At 36.9% G+C, this 27,462-nt stretch overlaps 3 protein-coding genes across 5 annotated transcripts; 2 read left to right on the forward strand and 1 right to left on the reverse strand.

Annotated features, from left to right (window-relative positions):
* Positions 1-691: 691 nt before the first annotated feature.
* LOC306884664 (prominin-1-A-like) lies at positions 692-11,442 on the forward strand. 3 transcript variants are annotated; one of them, XM_079440731.1, is made up of 24 exons: positions 692-849; positions 1,324-1,602; positions 2,568-2,623; positions 3,069-3,274; positions 3,368-3,488; positions 3,946-4,009; positions 4,267-4,356; positions 4,506-4,702; positions 5,831-5,905; positions 6,120-6,183; positions 7,479-7,635; positions 7,745-7,897; positions 8,016-8,139; positions 8,267-8,355; positions 8,451-8,535; positions 8,617-8,760; positions 8,890-8,958; positions 9,054-9,146; positions 9,306-9,359; positions 10,058-10,138; positions 10,259-10,327; positions 10,413-10,502; positions 10,612-10,724; positions 10,836-11,442. In XM_079440731.1, exons 2-24 carry the CDS (start codon positions 1,377-1,379, stop codon positions 10,921-10,923), a joined length of 2,508 nt encoding a protein of 835 aa, XP_079296857.1. In that variant the 5' UTR covers positions 692-849; positions 1,324-1,376; the 3' UTR covers positions 10,924-11,442. The 3 variants fall into 3 exon arrangements, with proteins under 3 accessions (XP_079296857.1, XP_079296859.1, XP_079296858.1); XM_079440733.1 differs by having other exon boundaries at positions 697-849; positions 2,786-3,274; positions 10,836-11,437; XM_079440732.1 differs by lacking the exon at positions 692-849 and having other exon boundaries at positions 1,016-1,602.
* Positions 11,443-13,717: 2,275 nt separating this feature from the next.
* On the reverse strand, positions 13,718-16,493 carry LOC306884666 (BLOC-2 complex member HPS6-like). The gene is made up of 3 exons (XM_079440735.1): positions 15,836-16,493; positions 15,435-15,521; positions 13,718-15,331 (listed from the first exon to the last, which is right to left on the reverse strand). The coding sequence occupies exons 1-3, from the start codon at positions 16,354-16,356 to the stop codon at positions 13,852-13,854; spliced, it is 2,088 nt and encodes a 695-aa protein (XP_079296861.1). The 5' UTR covers positions 16,357-16,493; the 3' UTR covers positions 13,718-13,851.
* Positions 16,494-17,301: 808 nt separating this feature from the next.
* LOC306884673 (non-structural maintenance of chromosomes element 4 homolog A-like) lies at positions 17,302-26,555 on the forward strand. The gene is made up of 11 exons (XM_079440760.1): positions 17,302-17,404; positions 17,884-18,123; positions 18,219-18,299; positions 18,455-18,585; positions 18,809-18,951; positions 23,830-23,929; positions 24,026-24,116; positions 24,209-24,303; positions 24,404-24,452; positions 24,526-24,611; positions 24,843-26,555. The coding sequence occupies exons 2-11, from the start codon at positions 17,907-17,909 to the stop codon at positions 24,906-24,908; spliced, it is 1,059 nt and encodes a 352-aa protein (XP_079296886.1). The 5' UTR covers positions 17,302-17,404; positions 17,884-17,906; the 3' UTR covers positions 24,909-26,555.
* Positions 26,556-27,462: the final 907 nt, after the last annotated feature.

A 27,462-nucleotide genomic window follows, 5' to 3' on the forward strand; every position in this document is an offset into this window, starting at 1 on the left:
CAATAAATTAAAGCAGGAACATTTGTATTAAATATTTGGAATGCTTAGCAATATTATTAGTTTTAAATCCAACTTATATTTTCATTAAGCGTCCACAAGTGCTTATTCATCTGCTGTAAGTGTTTTGGGTAAAAGAAAACACTCACTTTGTTCAGATATATTGCATTATTAATAAATGCATTTCTAACCATTATTTTTTTTTAAATGCACCCACTTATGTTTTCAATTAATAATTCAAAAGTTATTCGATATTCTTGGATTGTTAGTTCACACAAATATGAAAATTCTGTCTAACGACTCATTCTCATGTTTTTCCAAACCTCTTTCTTTTGTAAATCATAAAAGATAGGGTTTTTCTTTTTCTTACTTTCTCTTTTTTTAATAAAACTTTGGGATGTAATTTAATACATTTTGTTGTAAATGTTCTTGTAATTGACCAGTGTCCGTTATTATTAATAGTAATTTTATACAATGTTCTTTGATAATTGTTTAATGTAAATTGAAAACAAAAAAAATTAAACACATTAATTTAAATATACTTTTAGAAACAACAGCAATAGAAACATGCGGTCACCCTCGGTTTTAAATAGATTCCGTTCTGAAAACTGACCAGTCTTTATAAACTCAGAGCCTCCCTCCCTCTTTCTCTCCCTCCCATTTCAGTTTGTCCTAGTCTCATTCTTTAACTACCAATTCACTCTTGTATTGCTTCACTCAATGTAGCTAAACTTCAGTGTTGACATCAGGTGGTTTCTCTCAGAGGGATAAAGACTTCGGATCTATGGATTTTAGATTCATTTGAACTGAATTAAGAGGAACACGCTCAACAGTAGCTTTAAATGAAAACAGGTAGGCTACTATTGTAGTATGGTTTATGACTTTGCCCTGAGCGGGAGAAGTGCTGTCTTTCTAGCTTCTCCTTTTCTTAGTTCTCAGGTTACTGTTTTAGGTAAACAGTTCCGTCCAGTTTCTGCTTAAGGCGGATACGTTTAATGTCAATCCAACCGGTTTATTTATATTGGTCTGACACTCTGTCAAGAAGATCGAGTTTTGCTTCAGTCTGTGTTAATATGCAAGAAATTGTACAACAATAAATTTGCTAGATGATTTTATTATTTATCTAAAAAATAGCTTTCAGAGCGTTTTCATTCCTGAAAGTGTTTTTGTTTTTATATTTTAATCAGGAAGATGCGTTATAGGACATAAGTCGCCAGTTCTTCTTTCTCTAATTATCACAATAATTGCTGCAATTATAAAACAATAGTCAGTGACTCTGTATTCTAAAGAAGATCAGACTAATTATTGACATTTATTATGCCATAGGTGACGTTTGATGCTCATAAGAATCGAGAAATGACCTAAAAACCCACTGACTAATGCTGAACATGAGGTCCAGAATGAAAGGAGTTTTTTGGAGTGGCATTTTGCTGCTATTTCTCTGGACGTTTGTAAGCGGACAACCGTCCTGCCCTATCGAGGCCAACAGAACAGAGTTACAAACTCCATATGAAATACCAACCAAGCTGACCTTCAACAGTGCCTTCATGTCTCCAATTGTCCATTCATTCCTGGGCTCTGTCCAGCCCAATACATTCCCTAAAGGTGAGTGTATATGATGTAGTTTTGATCTATGTGCTTGACAAGGGCGTATTCAGCACAAACAGAAAGAAGTTCTTAATTGAACAGTTTGGTTACATTGGGTTTATCTACGCAAACAACTATATGTGGCACAGATGAATCTAACTTGATCTGAGACTGTAATGGTTGTATTAGACTCATTAGAGGATGTTATTAGGCTGGGCTTGTTGTGCACATGATTAGATGGTGCTTATTCAGTTGGGATAAATGTACTCAGTTAATTGACAGAAGCAAAACCACAGTGCAAATAACCATGAGATTTGAATCATCTCCCTTCCCCTTTCCAAGAGCTTAGTTTACCACAAAAATATGTTTATTATGTTATATATTATTTTAATATGCAGTCTGCATCACAAATGGAAAGGCAAACTTTAAAGTTAATTATTACCTGAAAATTCATTGTCTGCTAAAAGAAAATTACTTCTCATATTGCATGATCTCATAAAGTTCAAAGCTGTTCATAAAATGTTAACTATGTCCCTTTGATCTATAATTATTGGATCAAACATGAACTATTACATTTATACATCTCTTCCTGCAGACAAGTATTATTTAATCTAACAATAGAATGATGCATTACATTTACAGAAATATTACTCCATTGAAACCTCATGAAGTTGTTCAAGTTACAATGACGAAATTCTATTCATCATCACCCATCAATAGAGTATTGTGTATAGTCCTTTCTACTTGGACTCTTTTGGTATAATACATACTTGCTGACATCAATGGCTATTTAGAAAAAAAAAGTATGAAAAATCATACAGCAGAGAGTTGTTATAGCTTTGACCTTGGCCACTTCATTACCGTTTACTTCCGAGACTTACTTAGCACAAAAAGAATGCTGGGACACTGGTTATAATGTTATTTTGTGTTGTGTAAATGGATTTTAAAAAGAATATACAATGTCTTGGCATGTTTTCCTGTAGATCTGCTGAATAGAATGATCAAAGATATGGATTTCAACACAGAGAGTGTTAAAGAGGTATGTCACACGCATGTAAATTAATAGTTTGATAGCACCTTGGTCAGATTTTTACAATGGATATTTTACTTTTCTATAAAAAAGAATGTACTTGATACAGTCTCATCCAGATATAAATTGACACGTGGGGTGTGTGTGTGTGTGTGTGTGTGTGTGCTCTAGGACAAGTTTCTCAGGATGTTTTTTTTTTTTACATAAGTGAATCATGCCAACACCAATATTTTGTTATATAAACACTGACTGTTTGCCCGTTTCGATTGGTTGATCTGATTACACCGCATCAGACATGTTTTGGATACACAGTTGAGCAGTGCACAAGTACACCTATATGATGTCATCAACAGTTTTTTTTTTATTTGTTTTTTTTAATCAACCTAATCTTTACAGCTTTATTTAGCTATACCTACAGGAACCAACCTGTATATCCTCTTTCACTTTTGACCAGGTTTTGCTATATGAGAGAGGTTTCCTGGTCTGTGTGGCTATTGGGATCCTCTACATTGTCCTGATGCCTCTAATTGGCCTAATCTTTGCCTGCTGTCGTTGCTGTGGTAACTGCGGGGGCCACATGCAGCAGAAGAAAACAACGAACATCCACTGCAAGCGAAGAAGCTTTTGCTTGGCCACATTTGTCATCACTGTATTAATTCTGTGAGCACTGGTTGGAGTGTAATGTTATTGTAATGATATTTTTGACATTTTATATTTATATAGTTAACTAAATTAATATCAATGGTTGTGCAGGGCAGGGAATGTTTGCATGTTCCTGAGCAGTACAAACACTTCAGAGACGGTGGTGCGCAGCCACACAGAACTCACCGACATCTTGGAGAATGTCAAAGACTATCTTAACACAACTCGTAAGGTACACTACTCAGAGAGAATAAGTGAGATTAAAACCTCAAATGTTTATTTTTTAGTTTAAGCAGGTTTTTGATTAAAAAAATACAGTAAAATACAGTGAAATATTACATTGTAAAATAACTATTTACTATATTATTTTAAAATTTAATTTATTCCTGTGATACAAAGCTGAATTTTCCAGTCTCGAGAAACATCTTTTATCATTATCAGTGTTAAAAACAGTTGTGCTGCTTTATATTTCTGTGAAAGCCGTGATTTATTTCAGGATTCTTGATGAATAGAAATATAAAAAGCACATTACTTATTTAAAATAGAAATCTTTTGAAGTCTTGTGTTTAAACTCTGTGCAGGGTTGATTTATATCAACAACTGAAATGAAATCATATTATAACAATACTGAATTAAACTGAATATAGCTGATATATAAGGGAAAATTTATACAACTTTTTACTCAACAGCAAATCAGTCAAGTTCTGAATGAGGGCAATAAGACTGTGGATACCGTCAGAAACAAATTAAATGGTATGTCCGTCTCGTATCTCTTAAGACAAGGTTCACAAATTAATGGAGGCAAAACCATTGAAAGTTACAAAAATTGCACTCAAATTCGAAATGCAAGGGCAACAACATTTTCCTTTTTGTAACATTTTAGTCTAAATTTAGTCTTTTATCTAAAGATTGCAACCATGAATGTTGGCACAAAATTTTTTTGATCCATTTCTTTTTTGATCCATTTGTTTTTCTTTTAATCTCACATTGAATTCCTGTTTGTCTCCTAGAAACAGGGCCTCTGCTTGGTAAATCAATCCAAAATGGTCTTAAAGGTCCCCTTGACCCAGCATTCAACTCCATTAATGAAATAGCCCAAGGTATGTAAGCATTTACTCATCAAGTGATAAAGTAGCCCCTTTCTTTGGGAAACTCGCTCTGTGATCAAACCTCTGCTCGTTGACTCACCTTTGCAGCATTAATGAATCCATTGATTTTAAATACATTTTGTTCTTTATGTGTGTTACAGTGATAAACAGCACCAGCGACGAACTGCTAAAGCTTAATGAAACCTTGGAGCTGTTGAAACCAAAGGTGGATGTGCTGAAAGCTAATTTATCTGCTGTGAGGCAGCGGATTAACAACACGTTGCATATGCCAGACTGTGTAAACTGCACTTCCGAGCAGCCAGAACTGGACAAACTATCACTGGAAGGAAGCCTTGACGTAAGCTTAACCATAGCTGTCATGGGGATAAACCAATGAACAACTCATTGGGGAATTGTGTTATGGCTGTTTAGCGAAGCTTGTGGAGTCCTGATTATATCCTGATTCCACTTTAGGCTTTGCAGTAGTTTCAGGTTGAGCATTAAGAGCAAATACCTGCAAAAATGTGGGTGGATCATTACACAGTCATTCGCCCTTTCTTTGAAGCGCTATACAATTTGTGGTTGTGGTTGTCTCAGGTCAGTGATTGGAACAGAGCGAATTCTGCATCAATCTTCTGGGGAGAACATAGGCATTACTATAATACCCACACAACAATGCTTTGGCTTAGATTACATGACTAATATACAGCATTTCTCTAGAAGTACACAGGACCAAGTTGTGTTACCAGTCATCTGTGCACACAAAGGCTCAAATGCTGTCATTAAAGGAAATCAGGGAGAGACAGGAACAAGGGAACAACACAAGAAATTATTGTTAACATGTCAATGCTTGCAAGCTCTTTCTCTTGGAAACCTAACTCTTACCTGGTTGAAAGACATTTATATAAATACAGGCTGTTGTAAAGAAAAATAAGAATGTGTCACTGTCGTTATGTCTGTACGTAGTGCATTTATTAACAGCTAGTACTGCCCTCTGGTGTTAAATGTGGTGCTCTGCTTGAAATTTACAATGGGGACTGAGAATACACTGAAAATATAGGATTAAAACATTTAAAAAACTACATATGATTATATTGTATTTAATATTAATAATTGTATTTTTTTATAATTATACTAATGCATAATTTATAATAAATATTAAAGATGCACTTAGTATTTTTTTATCATTAAATGGTTTAGCCCATAAAAGATTAAAAGTATTTTTGAAAAGTATATTACAAATAATGCACATTCAGAATACAGTTATATAAATTGTTTAATAATAGAGGCTGAGTTCACATGACTGTAAGAAAACTGCAAATTTTGTCTTATTGACTTTAATGTGTGGCGTTCATTCTAGAGTGCTGCTGTCATGAAACAAAAAGAGACATACCAATATATATATATATATATATATGCTTAAAATATAGTTTATAATGAGAAAAAAAAACTTTGCATGTGCTTTGTCTGTCTCACAATTTGGTAGTTTCCTGATCAAAACGACCTGAGGTCTTCTGTAGACAAGGCTATAAATGCTGATGTCATTGGACAGGCAAATAAGGTTAGTGTCGTATTTCACAGCTAAAATTTCACTTCAGTACATTCTTTCTCTATATTACCCCTGATCTGGTGATTTGATGAAACGTTTTTTTTTTTCTTAAAAAAAAAAATTCATAAATTCAGTGTCCTATAGATATATATTTAACGGTTGCGATGATTTCTATTATTGATTACAAGCTATTGTTTAATGTTCAGTGTACATGTTTAAATCCCAGGGGAGAAACTTTTTTGACAGCATTCCAGAAAAGGTGACAAATGAGACCAGACTAAGTGTGCAGGGTAAGTTTGTGTTGTTAAGTGCTTTTAATGAGTCCTCTTTCTTGGGAATCATTTGATCGGGCTATCTTAATTCTCAAAAGTTTGTTCACTTAACCCTCTACGGTACCATGTTGCCTCCAGGCAACATACTTTATTTTAGTTTTTTTTATATAAAATGAGACACCCATTTAATTGATAAATGCTATCTCAGGGTATTAGAACTCAAACACTAATCAATGAAAATGCAGAAAAAGTGGTCACATGACCCACAGGGGTCCATTTTGCTTCTAATGTCAGGACATGTGCACGTCACATGACTAACTATTTTCTCCAATGAAAAGTGCATTTATCATCAATTTTCATCCATATAATTGCCTTCAAAAATTTGAGTCACCTTCATTATTAAGTAAAGAAGTATTTTCAAAAACTTTACATTATATATCATCAAATGTATTTTAGGAAATTACAAAAAACGTCATGTTGCCTCAAGGCAACATTGTACCGTAATGCAATCACATGAGGCCATGCAGGCCTGCTAGGTTATAATACAAGTATATGATATTTGTAAGGAAAAGAGTTAGAATTATCTAAATATATTTGCATTTTTGCAAAATTTTGTAATGCATTTGTAAAAATAGTCATTCAGATACTATATCTGCACATATTTAGATTTTTCTGTTGAGAGGAATTGCTTTCTCAGCTTTCACAAGCAGTGAGGTGTCATTAGTGAGGAAGGAGATTTTACATGCATGTGCTTGTGTGTGTGTGTGCATGCTTGTAAGGATAAGGTGCATATTAGGATAAGGTTATGCTGATTTTTAATTTTTTACCTTGAAACAACTCTGATTGTAATGTTTTGATATGATAACTGATACGATGGTTTGGTTATACTTGTGATCCACGATGGTACAATGTTGCCTGAGAGCAACAGCTGGATATGAAATTGCATTTGATTAAATATGAGATATGCAATACATTAAAAACTAGATAAAACTAACTGTTCAAGTATTTGGTTAAAGAAAATGACGTTAACAATAAATATATTTATTTTTTATGCATGAAAATGTCAAATGTTTAAATTTGTCCGTTGTGGTATAAAGTTGCCTTGAGGCAACAAACTTTTAAAAAAGTAAATAAAAAAATTAATGAAAATGTTTGTTGATATTGTTATAGTGTCCAATTTTAAGCAGGAAAAATATCACAAATAATTTTTTCCTCGTTGATATCATATTGCGTACCGTTAAGTAGTGTGATGTACTTGAAGTTACTGATCAGTCTAGTTGTTAAAGTGATGTTGTGCCTTGTGTCCTTTAAAGTGGCTTTATTGCAGCTTGAAATATTAAGAACCAAGATCTCAGGTGTGACCAAAGACCTTCCTCTCGATGTATTGGAGACGATCTCAGCATCACTAACAGAGGTGCAGAAATGGATCAAAGATTTTTCTCCTGACATAGAGAGATCAAGTCAATTCAGGTAGCTAAACACATCTTATTCTAATTGACCATGATTCTCTGTGTTTAAATACAATGTATTTTTATAATAATCTCAAATAATCTCTCTTCTTCTTTTTTTTTTGTAATAGTCGGGCTGTTGGATTGGTCCTGAGCTGTCTGATTTTGCTGGTGGTGATCTGTAATTTTCTGGGTCTGCTGCTGGGTGTAGCTGGACTAAATCCTAAAGACAATCCCACTGAACGTTCCGGCACATCCAACTGTGGAGGAATATTTTTCATGGCGTGAGTATAAATTCCCCTTTTGATTTGTGCTTGTGTAACAGAAAACTGTCAGTGTGCATTGTTATATGGTACAATAAAACTGTACATGCAGTAATTACTTCCTATTGTGTCATTTTAGAGGAGTAGGTTTCAGCTTCCTTGTCTCCTGGATCTTCATGTTAGTAGTGTTGATACTTTTCATAGTGGGCGGAAATACCTATACCCTGGTCTGCAAACCATGGCAAAGCAAGGAACTCATCCAGGTATTTCCAGCAACACTGACTCATTGTGTTTAATCATATGACCTTGACTAGTTTCTAGTTTCCAGTAAATGTACATTTTTGCATCAATTATTGCCAGTATATTTGATTATCATATTGTGTTTCATAGCTCATTGAAACTCCAGGGCTGATTCCAGGTTTCAGCCTGTCCAGGGCTCTGAATCTGAATACAAACCTGAGTATTGTTAATGTGTACAGGTACGTCACACATAAGACAGCATGATGGATGGCTGTCTTATTTACATAATTTACATCCAATATAAATAAATAAATCCGCTTTTTATTATTTCTAGTGACTGTCAAAAGAATAAGCCCTTGTGGACCACATTTCATTTGAATGAGATCTTCGACCTAAATAGTAAATTAGATGTTTCACAGGTGATATATTATTACTCTTTCTTTACTTTCCTATGATTGATGCATTGCTTATTGGACACTAATGGCTGATTCTCTCAACAGTACACCCATGAGATTGATCAGACCTTTGAGGGGACACAAATCAACATAGCAAACATCACCATCCTCAGTCCAGAGGTAAAGTCCCAGCTAAACAACTTCTCCAGCAGCGTCAGCGGTATGAACTTCAGCAACATCATACAGCAGGTACACTGTACACTTCATTCTCAAAAGCCTGGCATTCTGGCAAAATATATATGAGGAAGTACTTATTGAGAATATATTTACATAAATATATTTTAAAATCTATATTAGCAATACATTTTTTTATTTCAGATTAATGACGTGTCAGGGACTAATCTGAGCTCAGTAGCAGAAAGTCTGGATATCTTGGCTGGCAAACAGGTGAAAGTTACTCTTGTTTACTTGTTGTCTTATTAACACTCCCCGCTCTAGTGAATGACTGAGATGGATCATGTACACTTATTTGTGTCTTTCAGAGTAACCAAGCTATAAAAGGCGAACTGCATAGGGAAGCAGAAGATCTGCGAGACATCCAGACTAACATCACATCTGACATTATGCCTTTGCTGGTGTGTTAACACAACACAAAAGACAGTACTCAGAATTTAAATTTCAACTGAACATGACATTATCATTAGGAATGAATGAATATTAATCACAAAGTGTTCTTGACTAGTTTGAATCAGTTTGGTTTACTATGATCTCTTACATCCTTTTCCTCTTTGCAGCTGGAACTGAACACCACTGTTAAGAATCTCAGTGTAGTAGCATCACAAATCACTGTAAGTAAACATTTGCCAGCATAAGTGCATGAGAGTATCCATATATATAATACTGTAGCCTAAATTACAGTATATCAGTTTTTAAAAGAATTGAATTGTAGACCCCATGAATTATGATGACTTGCTACTTACATTTATTGCAGGTGGTATTAGGGAGCATTTGAAATATTGTCACTGTTAAAATTGTAGAAATTGTAAAAATTCACTAGCATACAGTACCATTCAGCCAGAATGCATTAAACTGATCAAAAGTGACAGTAAAGATTTTTATATTGTTACTAGAATTTCTGTTTCAAATAAATGCTGTTCTTTTGAGCTTTCTGTTCATCAAACAAAAGGTTGAAAGGTTTCCATAAAGTTATTGAGCTAATAAAAAAATAATAAATATATTATTATTTATTATTAAATTATTAAATAATAATAATAAAAACTTTACTTGAGCAGCAAATCAGCATATTAGAATGACACTGAAGTCTGAAGTAATGATGCTGAAAATTAAACTTTGCCATCACTGGAATAAATTAAGTTTTAAAATACATTAAATTAAAATTATTTTTTTTATAGTATTATCTTTTTCATTTAATTTTGTTCAATTATTTTTGAAAATTAATAAAAAAGAATCATCTTTAATCTTTATGGCCCTAATTAAAAATGCACTAACAGTATCTTCAGATTTCTTCTCGTTATTCATTTTCTAGGCAGCTGTGGAAAATGTTTTCAAAAAAGTTGGCTACGCTCAGGACGTCCTGAACTACAACATATCACAAATAGTGAAAACTGTGAGTGTTGCACAATCAATGCTATATTTAGATAAATGATCTGTCAGGATGATTACTGTAATACAGTGATGAAAAAATCTACTGTGCATTTTGTAGTAACTGTATGCTTCTTTTCTGCAGGAGAGCAGGGCATTCATAGACTGTCAGATAAAAGTCTTTCAGACATTTTTGTACTGGGTAAATCAAACGGTATGTTTATGTCTTTATTTATATTCAAGGTGCCGACTATCTTAATGGTGAATTATTAAAATAATGGTGTTGCATTCTGTATCAGATCACAGAGAAGGTGGGTCGTTGTGGGCCTGCAGCCGCAGCAGTAGATAGATCAGAAGAGCTCGTCTGTAAACACTTGGTAGAATCTTTGGTAAGAATCAATCATCAGCTCTAGCTGCTTGTTTTCCTTATTACATCACTGAGAAATTTGTAAGTGCACGTGGTTCCCATCTAATAAAACTATCCTGTCTGTTCTCCAGAACGCCTTTTGGTTGAGTTTGGGCTGGTGTATGATGTTCCTGATCCCCAGCATCATTTTCTCAGTTAAACTGGCCAAGTACTACCGCAGGATGAAGTATTCAGATGTTTATGAGTATGATCTTCTTTGTTTTCTAAATGTAGAAGCGGGTCATGGAAAAGTCTACTGTTTACCTACTGTCATGGATCAATTCAAATGGTTTCCTTCTGATTTCTCTCTTTAAAGGAACAATAACTTCAAGATGATTCCTTTCCCAAAGGCCCAACTCAAACCTGAAATATTGGAAAATGGCAAACAACCACCTGTTACATAAGCAGATAATTAAAAATGACTGTTAAGTTACACACTGACACACAGATCAATGAATTCACAAGCAGATAATGATTGTAGTAAAAATAATGCCAAAGTAGCTTCTGAGTACCTTTTTCTTTATTTTATTTTAAATGAACTTTGTGTCAAATGATTTTAGCACTTAATGTTTAAATGAAAAGCACAACTTTACTGTTACAACTGTTATATGTTTTTGTATTATGAGGCATTAATTGGAGTTTAAGCTTTAGAATGCACTTTATGTGGTCCTGTAGGCATTGATATTTATTTATGGCATTTTTTCACAAATTGGTATGCTGTTATAGATATACTGCTGGCATATGTTTTATTAAAAAAAAACATTTCTATTAGAAATATTAGTTTTAATAATGAAATTAGCTCATGAATAACTGTGGAGACTGTGACTGTATAAACCAACAAGAAGTGCCCTCTTTTTGAAGTGGTGTGGTCTGATAGGTGGTCCTGTTAATATTCATAATAAAAGGTGCTGACACTACCATGCTGAACCTGTTTTTTTGTGTAAAGAATTGCTTGCTACAGTCTGTCCAGACAACCCGTCGAGAAACCCTCCCCCCAGTACACCCTACATCCTGTGACTGAGGCCTCATGGTACAACTGCCATTGCAACAGTGTGCCATCAGGATGAAGTACTAGAGCAGTGGAGCACACATTCCACACATATCTGTGCTGCTTAGAGAGAGAGAGAGAGAGAAAAAGATATCGGACAAGATTTATTCACTATTTGACATTAACCCCCAAAAGTTTAAATATCCAGAAAATATTGTAGTATAGCACTTTTCAAGAGCACTGAGATTATACAGCAGGAAAAATGTTCATTTAAACGTATACTAGCCCATTTCTCCATATTAGAGCTACCACTTAGCATTCGGATTAATAAATACCAGTTACTTAATAGACATGCACTACAATTAGGGCATAACTGGAAAACCATGCCAAAAGACTTATGCACATTCATGTTATGTGTACACTACCATTCAAAAGATTGGGGTCAATAATTTAAATTTTTAGTATAGATTTTGTTTTAATGTTGTATATATATATATATATATATATATATATATATATATATACTTAAAAAAAAAAATCAAATAAATATTGAAATATTTAACTGTCAACAACATCAGACAGAAAATCTTTTGGTTTTTGACAAAATAACTATTTGTATCACATATACTGAAGGCATTTTGTTTACGTGGTGTTGCAATCAGAAACAAAATAGGCAAATTATATAAAAAAACAAGATGTAAATAAGTAAGATTTACATTTGTGTAAACCCATTCTTGCAATCATCTCTAATAATCAAACTGGAATTTTTTTAATTTATTTATTTTTTTTAATTAATGTTTTGTCCCATGTCTCAAGAATCCGTAAAAACATGACAGTATGAGTGTCAAACAATTCACTTTTTCCTCAGAATGCGGCAGAGTTTTGTCTAACAGTAGCATGCAGTTAACAATAGCACACAGAGATATTTTAGACATTTTTACTAAATGTAAATTTTTAGTGCCTTTAGTTAATTACTTTAGATCAAAAAATAAAATTTCCAATACATTGTGCAGAATGCTCAGTCAAACCAATACTTGGTAAACACTTGCATCACAAAGAGAAAATAGAAGTGTTTCAGCTCTCCAAATACAATTAGCTATGACGAGTCAATTCAGGGCAACACAAGCCTGTCCAATGTGATTGAGTTTGAAGCTGGTCACTGTATAATAGAATTTGGTTGAATTGAATTTAAAGCAGTGCTGTGAATGCTGCTGCTGAGGTTAGTAGGAATGCAGAGGGTGGGGCTGTACAGCCCTAGTGAGTTTATAAAGCTTTGCATTGGAAACACATCAGAATTCCCCTTTCTGACCACAAAACCAGAAATCACTAATGACGGCTGTGACACTTCAGTTCAAAAAGAGACTTGAAAATAAGTGGCAGCATATTTAATTGCTTTATACGGTGTTAAAATCCCTGCGATAAATACAAGAGCAATCCATGAAATGGGCTATATAAGGCATTTAACATGAAATGACCAAATCTTAAATGTCCAGTGCATCAGCATGCACATTACTATACATTTTTATTAATGACAAATACAGTTCTTAGCTTACATCTTCCACGTTTTCTTAAAATAATAATTACACCAGCATATGATGAAACTGTAGTGTCAACAGAAAAAAATACATTGTTATTCTAAGAGTTCATACAATAAATGATCTAGAACATGAAATGTGGATAATGCTTAGTCATCTCTGACCTTGCACTAGGATCAGTGTGACAGCATGCCTTGTGATGTGATGGCTAAAAAAAGGACACAACTGAAAGTTAAGAAAGAGAAAATACTGTTTAAAAGACACCAAAAACACAAGATGAAACGCAGCAAACAAAGTAAACATAAAAACAACATGGTATATTACATTCTATATTAGGAATAATTAAGCAGTAGTTAAACATCATTGCGAGTTATTACTTTACTATTTTAATAGTTAATGAAATATTGTTCGATCCGAAGCTCCTTAATTTTGTTCAGATCATGCAAGGTAAATCGTACTTCTTAAAGGGACAGCTGACCCAAAAATTAAACCGTCTCATTATTTATTCACCCTTATGCTATTCAAAACCTGTATGATTTACTTTGTTTTGTAGAACACAAAATACAGACAATACAGTGAAAGTCAATGGGGTCCAAAGATTGTTTTGGATGAAATTGTCTTTTATTGTATGGATAAAAAATGTTAAACTGTTTATCAGAATCTATTCTTAAGTGCTCCAAAGAAGAAAGTCATACAGGTTTGGAATGACATAAAATGAGTAAAAGATTATCATTATGGGTTAACCTGTAGCTCTAAGACCCTTTTAACAGTCTGTGGAAAGGGTCAGACATGATTTGAGAGTGGGAAAGTCAGAGCAGTTTGGCTTGAGATGTCATTTGAGATCCAGAGGAAGTCCTCTGCTTTGTTTCCTGCTGCTCCGCATCTCTAAAAAGTCCCTTCGGTTGACGTGGAGGAGTGAGCGGAGGAACTGTGGGTGACTGAAGGATATCTGCGTACCTTTGGCTCGGTTTGGTCTCCCTTTGGAGAACTTTTCTGAGCAGCGGTTTCAAAAGCCCGATGGTGACCTGGCTGCCATGAACCTCGAAAGGTCCAGAGTTCTGCGTCGAATCAGGCAGGTTTTTCAATACAGTATTAAGTATGCTTGTCACAGTCATGTCCTCTGGACAAAGAGTCCATAGCAGGTCCAAATAAGGGTCCAGGTCTCTATGTTGGGACACTTCGCACAGCAGAGCACTGAAAATCTCTTTGTTCAGAAGCGGACTCTGCCGGCAGAACCTCTCAGCTACTTGTGCAACCCGTTCCCACTGCCCTTGCTTGATGAGAATACGCAACGCTTGCATTATTGCTTTAGGACGCTCGCTGCACAAAAGCAGCTCCACTTCCAGGTGTTGGTAGGTCCCTTTGCAAGGGAGCACCGTCAAGGCCCGTTTATAGAGCGGCAAGCTCTCAGAGCTCTCCTTCATGCTGTAACCCCACGAAGAGTTGGAGGACCCACCGGATTGTTGTTGTGCCAGTTCGACAAACCTGGGGAGCCAGCAGGGCTGGAATTTGAAGATAGAGTGGCACAAGAGCTCAAAAACAGGCACCGTAGTGTGTTTCTGCTGACCATTGCAGTGAGCAAAGTTTGCAGTGGGTTGCACAGGGCTGAGGATGATTTTCCATAACTCAGCAGGAGCTTTAGACGACAACAAACCCTCACCGTTGCACCTCAGATGCAGAACCACTTGAATGGCGTGCCAGGAGTAGGTGGGAAAGAGATGGAAGATGCTGTTTAGATATTGAAGATTCTCTCTCTCTAGCTCACCGCTAAGCAGCCGGCAGATCTCCTGCTGCACCAAGCTTTCACAATAGTTCTCTAGATCTTTCTCCGAAGCCTTCACCACTGATGTTTTGATGTCTTCCATCAAAACGAGACTTCTAAGCTCTGATTCGAGTGAGCTCATGAGCCTTTCTTGACCTGTGGAATGTTTCTCACCAGTTTTGGTCTTCTGGCTGCTGAGGTAAGCCCTGAGGATGGCAGCCAGCGATATGGGCGCTTGAAACATCCCACCTTTTTTGAGCTTCTCCACCGTGAGCTGCGTGCTGCTTAGACTTCTTTGCTGATAGTATTTGCATGCCTCCTCAAAGACAGCCTCAACTAAGAGTGCACTCAAATCTTCTGAAAGCGTTGGAGGAGGCTTCGGTTTTTGCGTGACCACAAACAGCCCGGTTTCTGACAGCATTTGTGGAGAGTGACAGTCCAAAGTGTTTACGAAGAGAAGGCCTTCTGTTTTCAGACTTATTCTTTCTAATTCCAGACCACATTTGGTGTCAATTAAGAAGAGGGTCCTGCCTATCGTTAGTGCCAGGATTTCATTATATATTTTCAGGCTATTTTGAGTCCCACTAGCACTTAGGCAATTATCAGGAAGTTTGTATATTTTGCGAAGACCGCCGTCCCTCTTCATAATGCATACCCAACCAGTGCTGAGGAGAAGAAGGAGGTCTCCACATCCAGTGGGAGAGAATCCACAAATATCAGGAGGATTTATGGTGGATAGAAGGCCAATGCAGTCTGTAACAAGTCTCTTGAAGTCAGATTCCTTGCTTGAGCTTTTCATAAGTGTGCAACTACAGGCACTATGCACTTTAAAGGTGTCATGATCAGGAGACCATGCAAGAAACACTTTCGAAACACCCATGGAAGAGTTTTCCCTCATGTCTGGGAGCAGATAGACTAAATCCCCAGAACTGACGGTTGTGTATCGAGGATTATTGTGCAATGCAATTTTCACGTTTCCTAAATTGACACCTCCCTCATTAACTTCTATAGTCTTTTTGCAGATGCAGAACCTGAAGTTGCTGCATACACTACTGGAGTTCTCAGATGGTGGTCGCTCCTCACACCATATAATGAAATTCTGAGACACGCACACAGAAATGACTTTAGCACGAGGGCTGTTACACAGATCCACAGTCTGGAGTAAATGCCAGCCTGATCTGCACTCTAGGAATTTCCAGAATTCCACTCTTCCATTCTCAAATATTACTCCCAGCACAGAAGCTCCATCTTCTGGTTTGCTTTGAGGGATATAAATGACATCCACTATAGGCACATTTCCAGTTAGCACTAAATTAACGTGTTTCTGGCACTGCATGAGATGAGGTCGCTGATATTTGTCATGTGTCATAAGACCACTCTTGGGCTGACTCACAATGACATGAATGTGACGTCCATCTGGACTCAGACGCACACCAGACAGGGAGTTTTGAGATGAGATGTTGGAGTATGCCTGCTTGAAAAACTCTTTTAGATCCTTTCCTTTCGTGAAATCGCCGAAATCAGTCACTTGTTCTAATGCGAGGCGCGTCATGTTTGCTGATAAGTCGATCTGGAATAGGAAAGACACGATGCGCGTGAAAACACTTTCAGTTTGGACCAGCGATCATCCACAATCTCCCTGAAACATGTCCAGTGCTCGTTTCAAGCGTTAACTCCATCATATGACGATGTTACATCTATACAGTCCATAAATCCTAGGAAATACACGTACATTTCTCCTGTGCTGTCTGTTCCTCTCCCACTCCTCCTGACATCACGAGTTTGTTAATTTCCGGATTCTAATGGCCGTGTTCCAATACCCACCGAGGCGCGCACTCAGAGGACATTATTGTAATAGAACGCTCGCCACTACGACAGCCAGAAATCCTGTCTAGGTAGGCAGCTTACTGAGTTTTGAAACACAGCCTATGCCGTGTTTTTAGTTTTTTCGCTCTGTTGGAAGGAGGGGTTTAATTAATTATCTCTAACACAACTTTTGGCTAAATACAATTTACCTAAATTTACATTTGAATACACAACAATGGCCTAAATATATTTATAATTATTTGAAAAATACAAAGTCGCAACTGAATTTTTGTTCTGTAAAAACCTAAATATATATACCCAGAACCCCTCTGTCATAGATTACATCAATTTGTAGGCTAATTCGCCATAGATTCCTGTAGAAATTTCATCTGGGTTTTTAGGATGGTTTTGGATGTATTGGTATATTAAGATCTCTGGTTAACAACACTTTCAGGTTTGTTTAACAACTTAGATTACATACTATGTGCGTGTTTTTTTTAAGGTAAATAGTTTCTTAATAAGGACTACAACTACCATAAGGATGTTAGATTATGTGAGTGACAAATCGAACAAAAGTTCTAGTTCGTAAATTGCAATTGTTAATGCTTAAACAATATTGTACACATGCTATAAAAATATAAAACAGGGGAATAACTAATAAAATACAATTATGAGTTTCGTCATAGAATGCGTCGGAAATGACGTGAGGCCAGTAAAAACACTTCCTTTTACTCCCGCGAAGATTTCACCGTTGATGCAAATGACATAAATGAACCCTGCAGTTTTTGAAGTTTGTAAGTTTTCATAATACCTTCTAATTTGATATTTTTGTACATCAGTGTTTATGAATTATTCTCTGTTTTCATTTTACGATGTCTCATCGCATTTGTAGGTTAGCTGCAGTGGATCGCAAATATGATCACTGTCAGGAAATATTTCTGTGTAAATACAGTGTCTAACAGTTATATTTTTCATGGATTGCTTGCACACAGGATGGAATTGTTTTGAAAACAGACTTTATTTTTAAAATAATCTGTTTGTGTACTGTTTACTAACCACGCGATTAGCAGGAAACTGTGCTATGCGATGCTTTAACAAATTAACTTATACTGCATGCTATACTTTATTATGTTATGTTAAATCAATGTTATTTTTAAAATACTACATAACTTTTTAAAACAGTGTAACTGTCATTTGTTACAATGACTTTATAGATCTAGGTATTTAAGTTTCTGTAACACTGTTATACGGACATATATGTCTCTCTGAATAGAAAATCACGAAGCAACATTGAAGATGTCTGATTCGAGGAAAAGGTCTAGAGGGAATCAAGAGGAGTCTGCAGGACCATCCAATGGATTGAGTGGGCGGAATAGGCCAGAGAGACCTGGTGATATGGGTGATGAAGATGATATTGGTGCGGGACCCTCAGGTATTAGTGAAGAAGAAGATGATCCAACACGCAGGAGAGAGATCAGGAGCAAGTACCGGGATCTGATCAATCAAGTCCAGCGTGAGTACTGATCATGAAAAAGTTGGCTTCAATGATACAGTTTCAGTTACAAAGTATTATAAGTATATTATTGAGTATTCTTTTTTTGTTCACAGAAAATCGTGAGGACATGCTGAACCCAGCTAACAATAAACTCACTGATGTTTTAGAAGAGGCCAACAAACTATTTGCCAATGGTATTATTTTTCTACACTACATATCCTGGTACCTACATGCAATACTAATGCAATTCAGTCAATTAGTAGGATGCATGGTCTGACAGAGCTCTGCACATACTTTTGTGTATTATGTCTTCACGATCTGGTTTGTTATGGCCTCTGTCTACTTTCAGTGAGGCAGGCTCGTGAAGCAGCGCTCGATGCTCAACTCCTGGTACTAGCCACTGATCTAGGGAAGGAAAAGGCCAGCCAGCTACATGCTGAAGGCTCTGCGTTTGACCCGTCTGCATTTGTAGAACATTTGGTAATTTACTGTGAGAGGAAAGGCGATGGCTGTGTTATCTTAAAGCATCATAAGCATAAGTAGATCGTAGAACCATTGCCAACAGTGGTCTCTGCGGTCAGTTTAGCTCACATTGCTTTTGAGAAATGCAGCCCCCAGATCTTGAATTTAAGAGAAAATGATGTTCAGAATCACTATGAAATGATTTTTCTTCTTGATTGATTTCTCATATTGATCATTTTAGTTGTCCTTCATGGGTCTGAATCGTTTGGAGGATGAAAGTGGTCAGGATGGGAACTTGGAGGGATATTTACCACAAGGCGCCTGGCAGAGGCTTGCAAAGAGATCTGAGTACTGCTTCAAAACAGCCCCTTCATTCCACTACATGTGAGTATGTCTGTTGTAAGGGAAGTAAAACAAAACAAAAGGCGATTATGTAATTAGGTAAGTGTGTAAGACAAGAGGATATATTGGAAATTCACATTAAACTTAGTTATTTTGCAGGTAATTGCAATGGTTTTTGCTATTATTTTTGCTATTAAGTTTTGTAAAGAATATGTTATTAGGGTAGTTTTGTGATTCCCTTCTCACCCCATGTACTGATATATTGAACTGATGTCTTTGTGGCCCACATCTGTAGTAGATGATCATGAATCAGTTAAAACTGTTAATGTAAGTAAGTCAATTCAAAGCTAAATTTGTGTTATCCCTCAGAAATGTTCATGATTTTTTTTTTCTCAGCAAGGGCACATTAAATTGATAAAAAGTGACAGTAAAGACTTTTATAATGTTACAAATTATTTATTTCAAGTAAAGCTGTTATTTTGAACTGTCTGTTTAGATTAGATTAGATTAGATTAGATTCAACTTTATTGTCATTTATGCAGAGTACAAGTACAGAGCTAATGAAATGCAGTTAGCATCTAACCAGAAGTGCAAGAATATAGTGTTTTATATACATATAAGTGCAGAGTAAATGAAGATATGATTTACAGAATGTACAGTGGAATTGCTATATACAGTATTGAGCAGAGTATATACAGAATATAAATAGGAATGCAATGTAGGGATTGTATGTACATTATGAACAGAGCAATGTAGGATTATATACATTATGAACAGCAGAAACGTGAGAACAGTGGTAATAAATAAATACAGCTGGATGAGTGTGCAAAATATTGATAGAACAATGTATTCTATGCAAAATAGCAGTAGTGCAATATTTTATAGAAATAGTTTACTGTGCTTTGTATAGTAACAACTTTATACAGTTTATATTGTAATAACTTTAACAATGTGCAGTCTGTGCAAAATATGAGTAGTGCAAATGCATGTGTGTAAAGTACTGTGACCAGTGCAGTAATAATAAGCAGGTGCAGGAGTTAGATTAGTGGTGTGGCGTTCAGAAGTGTCACAGCCTCGGGGAAGAAGCTCTTCCTGAGCCTACTAGTGCGAGAGCGTAGGCACCTGTAACGCCTGCCGGATGGAAGGAGGGTGAAAAGTCCATGGTTAGGGTGAGAGGCATCCTTGATGATGTTTCTTGCCCTGCCCAGACAGCGCTTATAATAAATGTTCTCAATGGAAGTTAACTGGGTGCCGGTGATCCGTTGAGCAGTTTTCACCACCCGCTGGAGTGCTTTGCGGTCAGATGCGGAGCAATTGCTGTACCATACTGAGATGCAGTTCGTGAGTATGCTCTCAATGGTACAGCGGTAGAATTCCACAAGGATCCTAGGATTCAGGTGAACTTTCTTAAGGCTCCTTAAGAAGTAAAGGCGCTGCTGTGCCTTTTTGACCAGAGTGGAGGTGTTATGGGACCAGGTGAGGTCATCAGAGATGTGGATGCCAAGGAACTTGAAACTCGACACACGCTCCACTACAGCTCCGTTGATGTAGATGGGTGTGTGTGCATGACTCCTAGTCCGCCTGAAGTCCACAATGATCTCCTTTGTCTTCTGGGTGTTTAGCTGTAGATTGTTGGTGGCACACCACACAGCCAGGTGCTGCACCTCATCCCTGTAGGCTGATTCATCGTCATCCTTGATCAGACCTACCACCGTGGTGTCATCTGCAAATTTAATTATGGTGTTGGAGCCATAAACAGGAACACAGTCATGGGTGAAGAGGGAGTACAGGAGAGGGCTCAGTACGCAGCCCTGTGGCACGCCGGTGTTCAGGGTGATGATGGAGGAGGAGAGTTTATCTAACTTAACGGACTGAGGTCTGTTAGTCAGAAAATCTAGAATCCAATTGCAGATGGGTGTGCTGATTCCAAGCTGGCTGAGCTTGGAGATCATCTTGGAGGGTATTACTGTATTAAATGCAGAACTGAAGTCTATGAACAGCATTCTCACATGTGTGTTTTGACTGTCCAGGTGGGTGAGGGCAGAGTGAAGTGCTGTTGAGATGGCATCCTCTGTTGACCTATTGTGGCGATAGGCAAATTGGAATGGGTCTAGTGTAGCAGGGAGACAGGATTTTAAGTGGGATGCAACCAGTTTCTCAAAACACTTGGCAATGATGGGGGTGAGTGCAACAGGACGGAAGTCGTTAGGGACCGAGGCAGTGGAATGTTTCGGTACTGGTACGATGGTGGAGGTTTTGAAGATAGTGGGGACAGTTGTTTGGGCCAGGGACAGATTGAAAATGTCCGTGAAGACCCCAGCTAGCTGCTCCGCACAGGCTTTAAGCACACGACCAGGTATTCTGTCAGGGCCAGCTGCCTTCCGTGCATTCACCTTACGCAGAGTGGAGTAGACATCTGATGTGGAGAGTGTGAGAGGCAGTTCACTGGGTTGATGCTCAGCTTTGAGTGAGATCTCCTTATTATTTTGATCAAAACGAGCATAAAAGTGATTGAGCTCGTCTGGGAGGAGGCAGAGCTGGAGGGGGGCACAGAGTTAGGTGGTTTGTAATCTGTGATAGATTGTATGCCTTGCCACATACGCCGGGGGTCTGAAGAATTGAAGTGTTCTTCAATCTTCTGTTTGTGTGTGTGTTTGGCCTGGCAGATACCCTTCCTCAGGTTGGCTCTGGCTGAGCTGTAAGCCTCCTGGTCTCCGGACCTGAAGGCTGCATCTCTTGCTTTGAGCAGGAGGCGAACCTCTCTGTTCATCCAGGGCTTCTGATTGGGGAAAATTCTTATTTTTTTGTGTGTGGTCACTCTGCTCACACAGCTGTTGATGTGCTCCATGACAGAGTTGGTATAAATGTCAATGTTAATCTGAGAGTTTGTGGTGGCCTGGACAGCAAACTCACTCCAGTCAGCACCTTCCAGCCAGATTTTAGCAGCCCTTATTGTAGGTTTCACACGTTTGATGACTGGGGTACACTTGGGGAGCAGGAACAAAGAGAGGTGATCAGACTGACCCAGGTGGGGGAGGGGTGTGACTTTGTAGGCATCACTCACATTAGTATAAACGTGGTCCAATGTTTTATGTCCCCTTGTAGTGCAGGAGACATTTTGATGAAATTTAGGGAGAACAGATCTAAAAGTGCAGTGATTGAAGTCCCCAGCAACGATAAAGGCTCCATCCGGGTGCAGGGTTTGTAATTTGCTAATAGCAGCACAAAGTTCTTTCATAGCAACGTTAGCATTAGCGTCCGGAGGTACATAAACTGCAGCAGCAACAATGCAAGTAAACTCACGTGGTAGATAGAATGGCCTGCACTTGATAATCAGGAACTCCAGCTCAGCAGAGCAGTAGGTATCAACAATGACTGAGTCTTTGCACCATGATTTATTTACATAAATGCATACTCCACCACCCTTGTTTTTACCAGAGGTTGCTGCTACTCTGTCAGCCCTGAAGAGAGAGCGTCCATCCATATGCACCACGCTGTTTGGGACATCGTTGCAGAGCCATGTTTCAGTGAAGAACATAACATTACAGTCCATAAGCCATTTCTGTGTGAGGGTCCAGATCTTTAGTTCGTCCATCTTGTTCATCAGAGACCGTACATTGGCAAGGAAGATGCTGGGCAGAGCTGGTCGATGTGGGTTTAGCCTTAGCTTAGCACGCAGCCCTCCACGCTTTCCCCGTCTTTGTTTACGGTCTCGACGCTGACGCCGAGCACTTCCGGCCGGTACGAGTGATCCGCTTGTCCGTGGTGATCTCAGTAGCTCCGGCGGGAGTTCGCTGAAGTCGAAAGGATGATCTAAGACTATGTTGGAACACTGTTTGTTGATGTCCAAAAGTGACTGTTTTGTATAGCTGTAGTTCGCATAGCTGAATCGCGCGAACACGAGTGAAATAACCAGGTAAATTAACACTATTTTCCTAAATCTGGTAAGACGCTGAGCCTCGCGATGTGTTCGCGCCGCCATCTTGGTACTATAGCTATATTATTATCTATTACTATAATCTATTACTATATTATCGAAGAATCCTGAAAAAAATGTATCGCAGTTTCCACAAAAATATTAAGCAGCACAACTTTTCCACATTGATTAGGGCTGTGCAATTAATCGAATTCGATTATCATGCGCATCTAGTCAGTAAAACCGGTTTCTTGATTAGTAGTTAATCGCCATCACCTGCTTTCAAATGGAGAGGGAATTACAACACAGAACCGTAATTCACTGACAAACTAGGCAATTTCGTGTTCATAATCGAAGGTGATTCGTCTGCGATTATGAATGCGATATTGCCTATCTTGTCGGTGAACTACGGCTCTGTGTAGTAATTCCCGCTCCATTTGAAAGCAGGTGATGCCGATTTACTGCCAATCACTGAACTGGCTTTACTGATAAGATGTGCATGATAATCGAATTCGATTTAATTGCACAGCCCTAACATTGATAATAATGAAAGTTTCCGGAGCACAAAATCAGCATATTAGTATGATTTTTAATGAAGGATGGTGTCATGTGTGACACTAAAGACTGGAGAAATGGCTGTTGAAAATTCAGCATTGCCTTCACAGTTATGCCGTTATTTTAAATTGTAATAATAATTCACAGTATTACTGTATTTACTGTCTTGATGAGCATAAGAGACTTTTCAGGAACATAAAAAAAAAATTTACTCCAAAATTTTGAACTAGTTTAAGCTTGTGTAATGAGTAAATATATAATTTTTCATGATATTTATTGGATAAACTTACTTTTACTTCACACTAAACCTCTGAATCAGTTTGATTTCAATGGCTATTATGCCGTTTTATAGCTTACAAAAAACTCATTCTGACAGCCTTATTTAGGAGAGTTTACAAATACAATGTGCAGTTTACTTTACAACTTTTGCTATTTTTGTTTAATTCAAGGTTGGGCTCATTTTTGCCAGAGCCTCCTCCGCCACGGCAGCGTGTTGAAAGACAAAGGAAAGTCCCTGGCAAAGAGGCAAAACGAATTATGCCCACCCAGGTGTGCTCATTATAATGCAAATGCTGGCAGTCTCTGCAAATATTCTTGATAATCTGTCTGATTTTACGAAATTAAGAAAATATCTTGTCATCACAGCTGAAGAAAATGGAAGAATCTCACCAGGAGGCAACAGAGAAAGAGGTTGAAAGAATTCTTGGATGTCTGCAAAGTTACATTGCTGATGACTGTAAGCATGTTAAAATAAAATTAAAATAACATATTGCAGTTAAGCAAAACGGACTATTTTAAAACCCATTAAAATGACCTTTTCTGGAACAGCTGAGGAACCCATTTCATATTACGAGTTTGTCATTGACCCCAACTCCTTCTCCCGGACTGTGGAGAACATCTTCCACATGTCTTTTCTCATAAGGGTAAATTAAGAGGCAACAACAGATTAACATAGGCTAAAAATAACATAAATCAACAAATTAAACATATGTCTCACAATAATGGATGAAATATTTCCCTCAGGATGGTCTGGTGAGAATGTACTTGGATACGGATGGGCTTCCTTGTATAGGTAAGATCAAATCCACAGGTCACCGTTTGTTTGAATGTACTTTGAGATTATATGTATTATGGGTGTATTATAGCTCCAGTAGAGGAAGGAGAGATAGAGACTGGTGGAGCTGCCGTCCGACATCAGTGTGTCATCTCCATCAACCAGGAAAGCTGGAGGGTGAGCACATCATTTGGTGTATATTTGCAATATTAAAGCAGATGTTTGGGGTTGGAAAGAAATGTAGGAATTGTTTTCTTCTCAGGATTACCAGAGGCTTGTATCTTTAACAACTATTTGAGACCATTTTTTGTTTTTTACAACTTTTCCATGTTCAAATCATATTTATTTAGCATGGAACAGTCTGTTCTTTACATTAAATAACTTGTATCTATGATCTGTGTCTTGCAGGAAATCATTGATGCCTTTGATATTAAGGAAGCTATGATCCCTGCTCCAGAAGTTTTGTCACAGTAAAGCTAAGTTGGAGGATAGTTAGCGACAGCTGCCAAAATGCTTATAAAATAAAAACTGTTTTCTTCTTTTTTATAATTTTTTAATATGTGGGATCTCAATTTTAAGAGTTATGTGTTTGAATTCTGTATAAAGTGTAATAATTGTGTCTAATGCAATAAATGTAAAGTGCACTTAACATTATATTAAGTGTTGGATTCCAAGTAACTAAAGAAATATTTTAATTTGATGGTAACATGCAAGGTTCATAACTCTTCACTGTCTGTAGATGTACATCGCTGTTTTCTTTCTCATAATTTGAAATATTCAGAGTAGCAGGTCAATTGTGTGTATATAGACGGTGTCTGGCTGCTTGAAAATGTGTCTCACTGCTCACATGGCATCAATATATCAAAACAGGTTTGCTTTGTAAACCATCATGTAAAGATATTATAGTATTTGCAAGTCAAATCTCCATTTGCACAGTCCTCATACTACAGTGTCATTTTACTAAGCTGCTCCATTAAACCTATCTATGATTTTGTATAGATAAGAAACTTAATGGAGGTTAACTAAATATGCACATAGTGTAGTTTTTGTTTTAATTTCTTAATAGTAATTGGAGATTAAACATAAGTCTTACAATAATGATTAAAAGACAACCCTCGGGTAATCATTAATATGGTCACAAAAGTATGTAGTTAGATGATCCTCAAAATTTGCCTTATTCTTTCTTGTCAGTAGTTAAAGTAAGCTGAACACTACCACCTAGTGTGAAACAGTAATTTTTTTACTGGACAGAGATGAATGTGATTTAAAACTACTCTTTAAAAATTCTTAATGAATACATAATTTTGACTGCTGCCTCTAGTCGAGTTTACTTGCATGACCATATGGCAATATTTGTATTTTCTTGAGCTCTGTTGTCTGTTGCATATGAAGTCGTGTAAAATGCTTCTGCAGGGAGGCGATAGAGAGCTGTCCATGTGTGCAGTGGTGTGGCCCTCCATATGCACACAGATTGGTCCAAGCTTGGATTAACTGCCCTGTAGTTTGATCCCACTGACATCTGAAGCCTTTTCGAGGGATCTGCCTGCTGTCTGAGTAACACTCATGTTCACAAGACGCTTCTCTACGCTGCAGGGACTTTTTGGATGGTGTAGTTGTGTAAATCTGCATCCAGGTCAGTGGCTGAAGTAGTGATTTTAGTGTAGTATTGGGCAGCTGTTGTTTTTGTTGATTTCTTAATGCAGTTGTTTTTGTTTTCCATATTTTCATGTATTATTTTTCATGTAAAAATTTTTTTATAGGCTTTTGTGCTTCTTGGTGTGCTTCGTTTAATCAGGGTATATGCTGTTTAAGGTCTCACTATGCATAAATGTTTGGGTCACTTTCGTGGAAAGTTCTATATCCTTGTATTTCAAAGTAGCTGAAATCCTGTTTCACTTTTAAGAAAATGGCTAAAAAATATCTAATTTATTATGTAGCTTTTATTTGCCATTTACCAAATTTGTTAGATTTCCTCAAATGTTCTTACATTTTTTTTAATCATTTTTTATGAGGTTTTGTTAAGTTTGTCTTTATTAAACACTTTATACTTTAATTTTAGGGAACTGCAGTATCATTCCTGGTGTTCATTTTTAACATATACATTAAAACAAAATCATGTGTAATCTGTAAATGTTTATTTGAGAAGGCAAAATTGAAGAATTTTGCTTTCTATTTCAGAGGTAAAGGTTGCTGAAAGCCCATTTTCAATAGGGATGGAGTTCCGGCAAGTACTGATAAATATTTTTAAGTTATGAGTGATATTAAAATTCAATACTATTTAGTCTTAAATACTAGTTATGGATTACAACTAAAATCAATAAATTGTTCAATGTTGTTATGCTTCATTTCAGCATCACAACATTGTCATTTACAGTATGAAATATGCATAACTATTCATTTTTATTATTGAATACTATTCAAATTTGAATATTTTTTAATTAGAAAGATCCAATAATTATAGTTCCCATAGGGTCATTATTATAGGAAATTACTCTTTTTAAAGTAATGGTTCACCCAAAAATTTAAATTTGGTGAGCAAGTGATATAATGCTAAGTTTCTCCAAATCTGTTCTGATGAAGAAACACACTCATCTACATCTTGGAAGGAATGAGGGTGAATACATTTTCAACTAATTTTAATTTTTGGGTGAACTATTCCTTTAAGAAACTTAATGGGTTCATCTCAAAGGCTACATCTTTGTCATTATGTAGTGCTGTCACTTTAAGTTAGCACTAGACAATTGCAACATTTCATTTAAAATAATAAAAATGAATGTCTACAATTAAATATGCAGTATCGACCAATATATCTATATCTTATATTGATTGTTTATGATGCAAAAGAGTCAACATGAAACTGAAGTCATGACTAACTTTACTACACTATTGTGACAGTTTAATGGCATATTGAACAAGAAAAAAATGTGGGTTGGGCTTGATCTTATCCACTTATACCATCTTCATAAAGCTTAATCTATCTCATCGTGACTCTCCTTTTATTTTCTGCCACTGTCCCATTTCACTTGAG

Source organism: Barbus barbus (assembly GCF_936440315.1).
Source record: "Barbus barbus genome assembly, chromosome: 18".
Classification (NCBI taxonomy): Eukaryota; Metazoa; Chordata; class Actinopteri; order Cypriniformes; family Cyprinidae; genus Barbus; species Barbus barbus.

Coding starts and splice junctions, on each gene's coding strand:
- LOC306884673 (XM_079440760.1), top strand. CDS start 17,907: ATGTCTGATTCGAGGAAAAGGTCTAGAGGGAATCAAGAGGAGTCTGCA. Junction 18,124..18,218: donor TCTGATCAATCAAGTCCAGC/GTGAGTACTGAT, acceptor TTTTGTTCACAG/AAAATCGTGAGGACATGCTG. Junction 18,586..18,808: donor CTGCATTTGTAGAACATTTG/GTAATTTACTGT, acceptor TGATCATTTTAG/TTGTCCTTCATGGGTCTGAA.
- LOC306884666 (XM_079440735.1), bottom strand. CDS start 16,356: ATGACGCGCCTCGCATTAGAACAAGTGACTGATTTCGGCGATTTCACG. Junction 15,522..15,835: donor AGTGTATGCAGCAACTTCAG/GTTCTGCATCTG, acceptor TAAATCCTCCTG/ATATTTGTGGATTCTCTCCC. Junction 15,332..15,434: donor CATTATGAAGAGGGACGGCG/GTCTTCGCAAAA, acceptor AACGATAGGCAG/GACCCTCTTCTTAATTGACA.
- LOC306884664 (XM_079440731.1), top strand. CDS start 1,377: ATGCTGAACATGAGGTCCAGAATGAAAGGAGTTTTTTGGAGTGGCATT. Junction 8,356..8,450: donor AGTATTGTTAATGTGTACAG/GTACGTCACACA, acceptor TATTATTTCTAG/TGACTGTCAAAAGAATAAGC. Junction 10,139..10,258: donor TATCACAAATAGTGAAAACT/GTGAGTGTTGCA, acceptor TCTTTTCTGCAG/GAGAGCAGGGCATTCATAGA.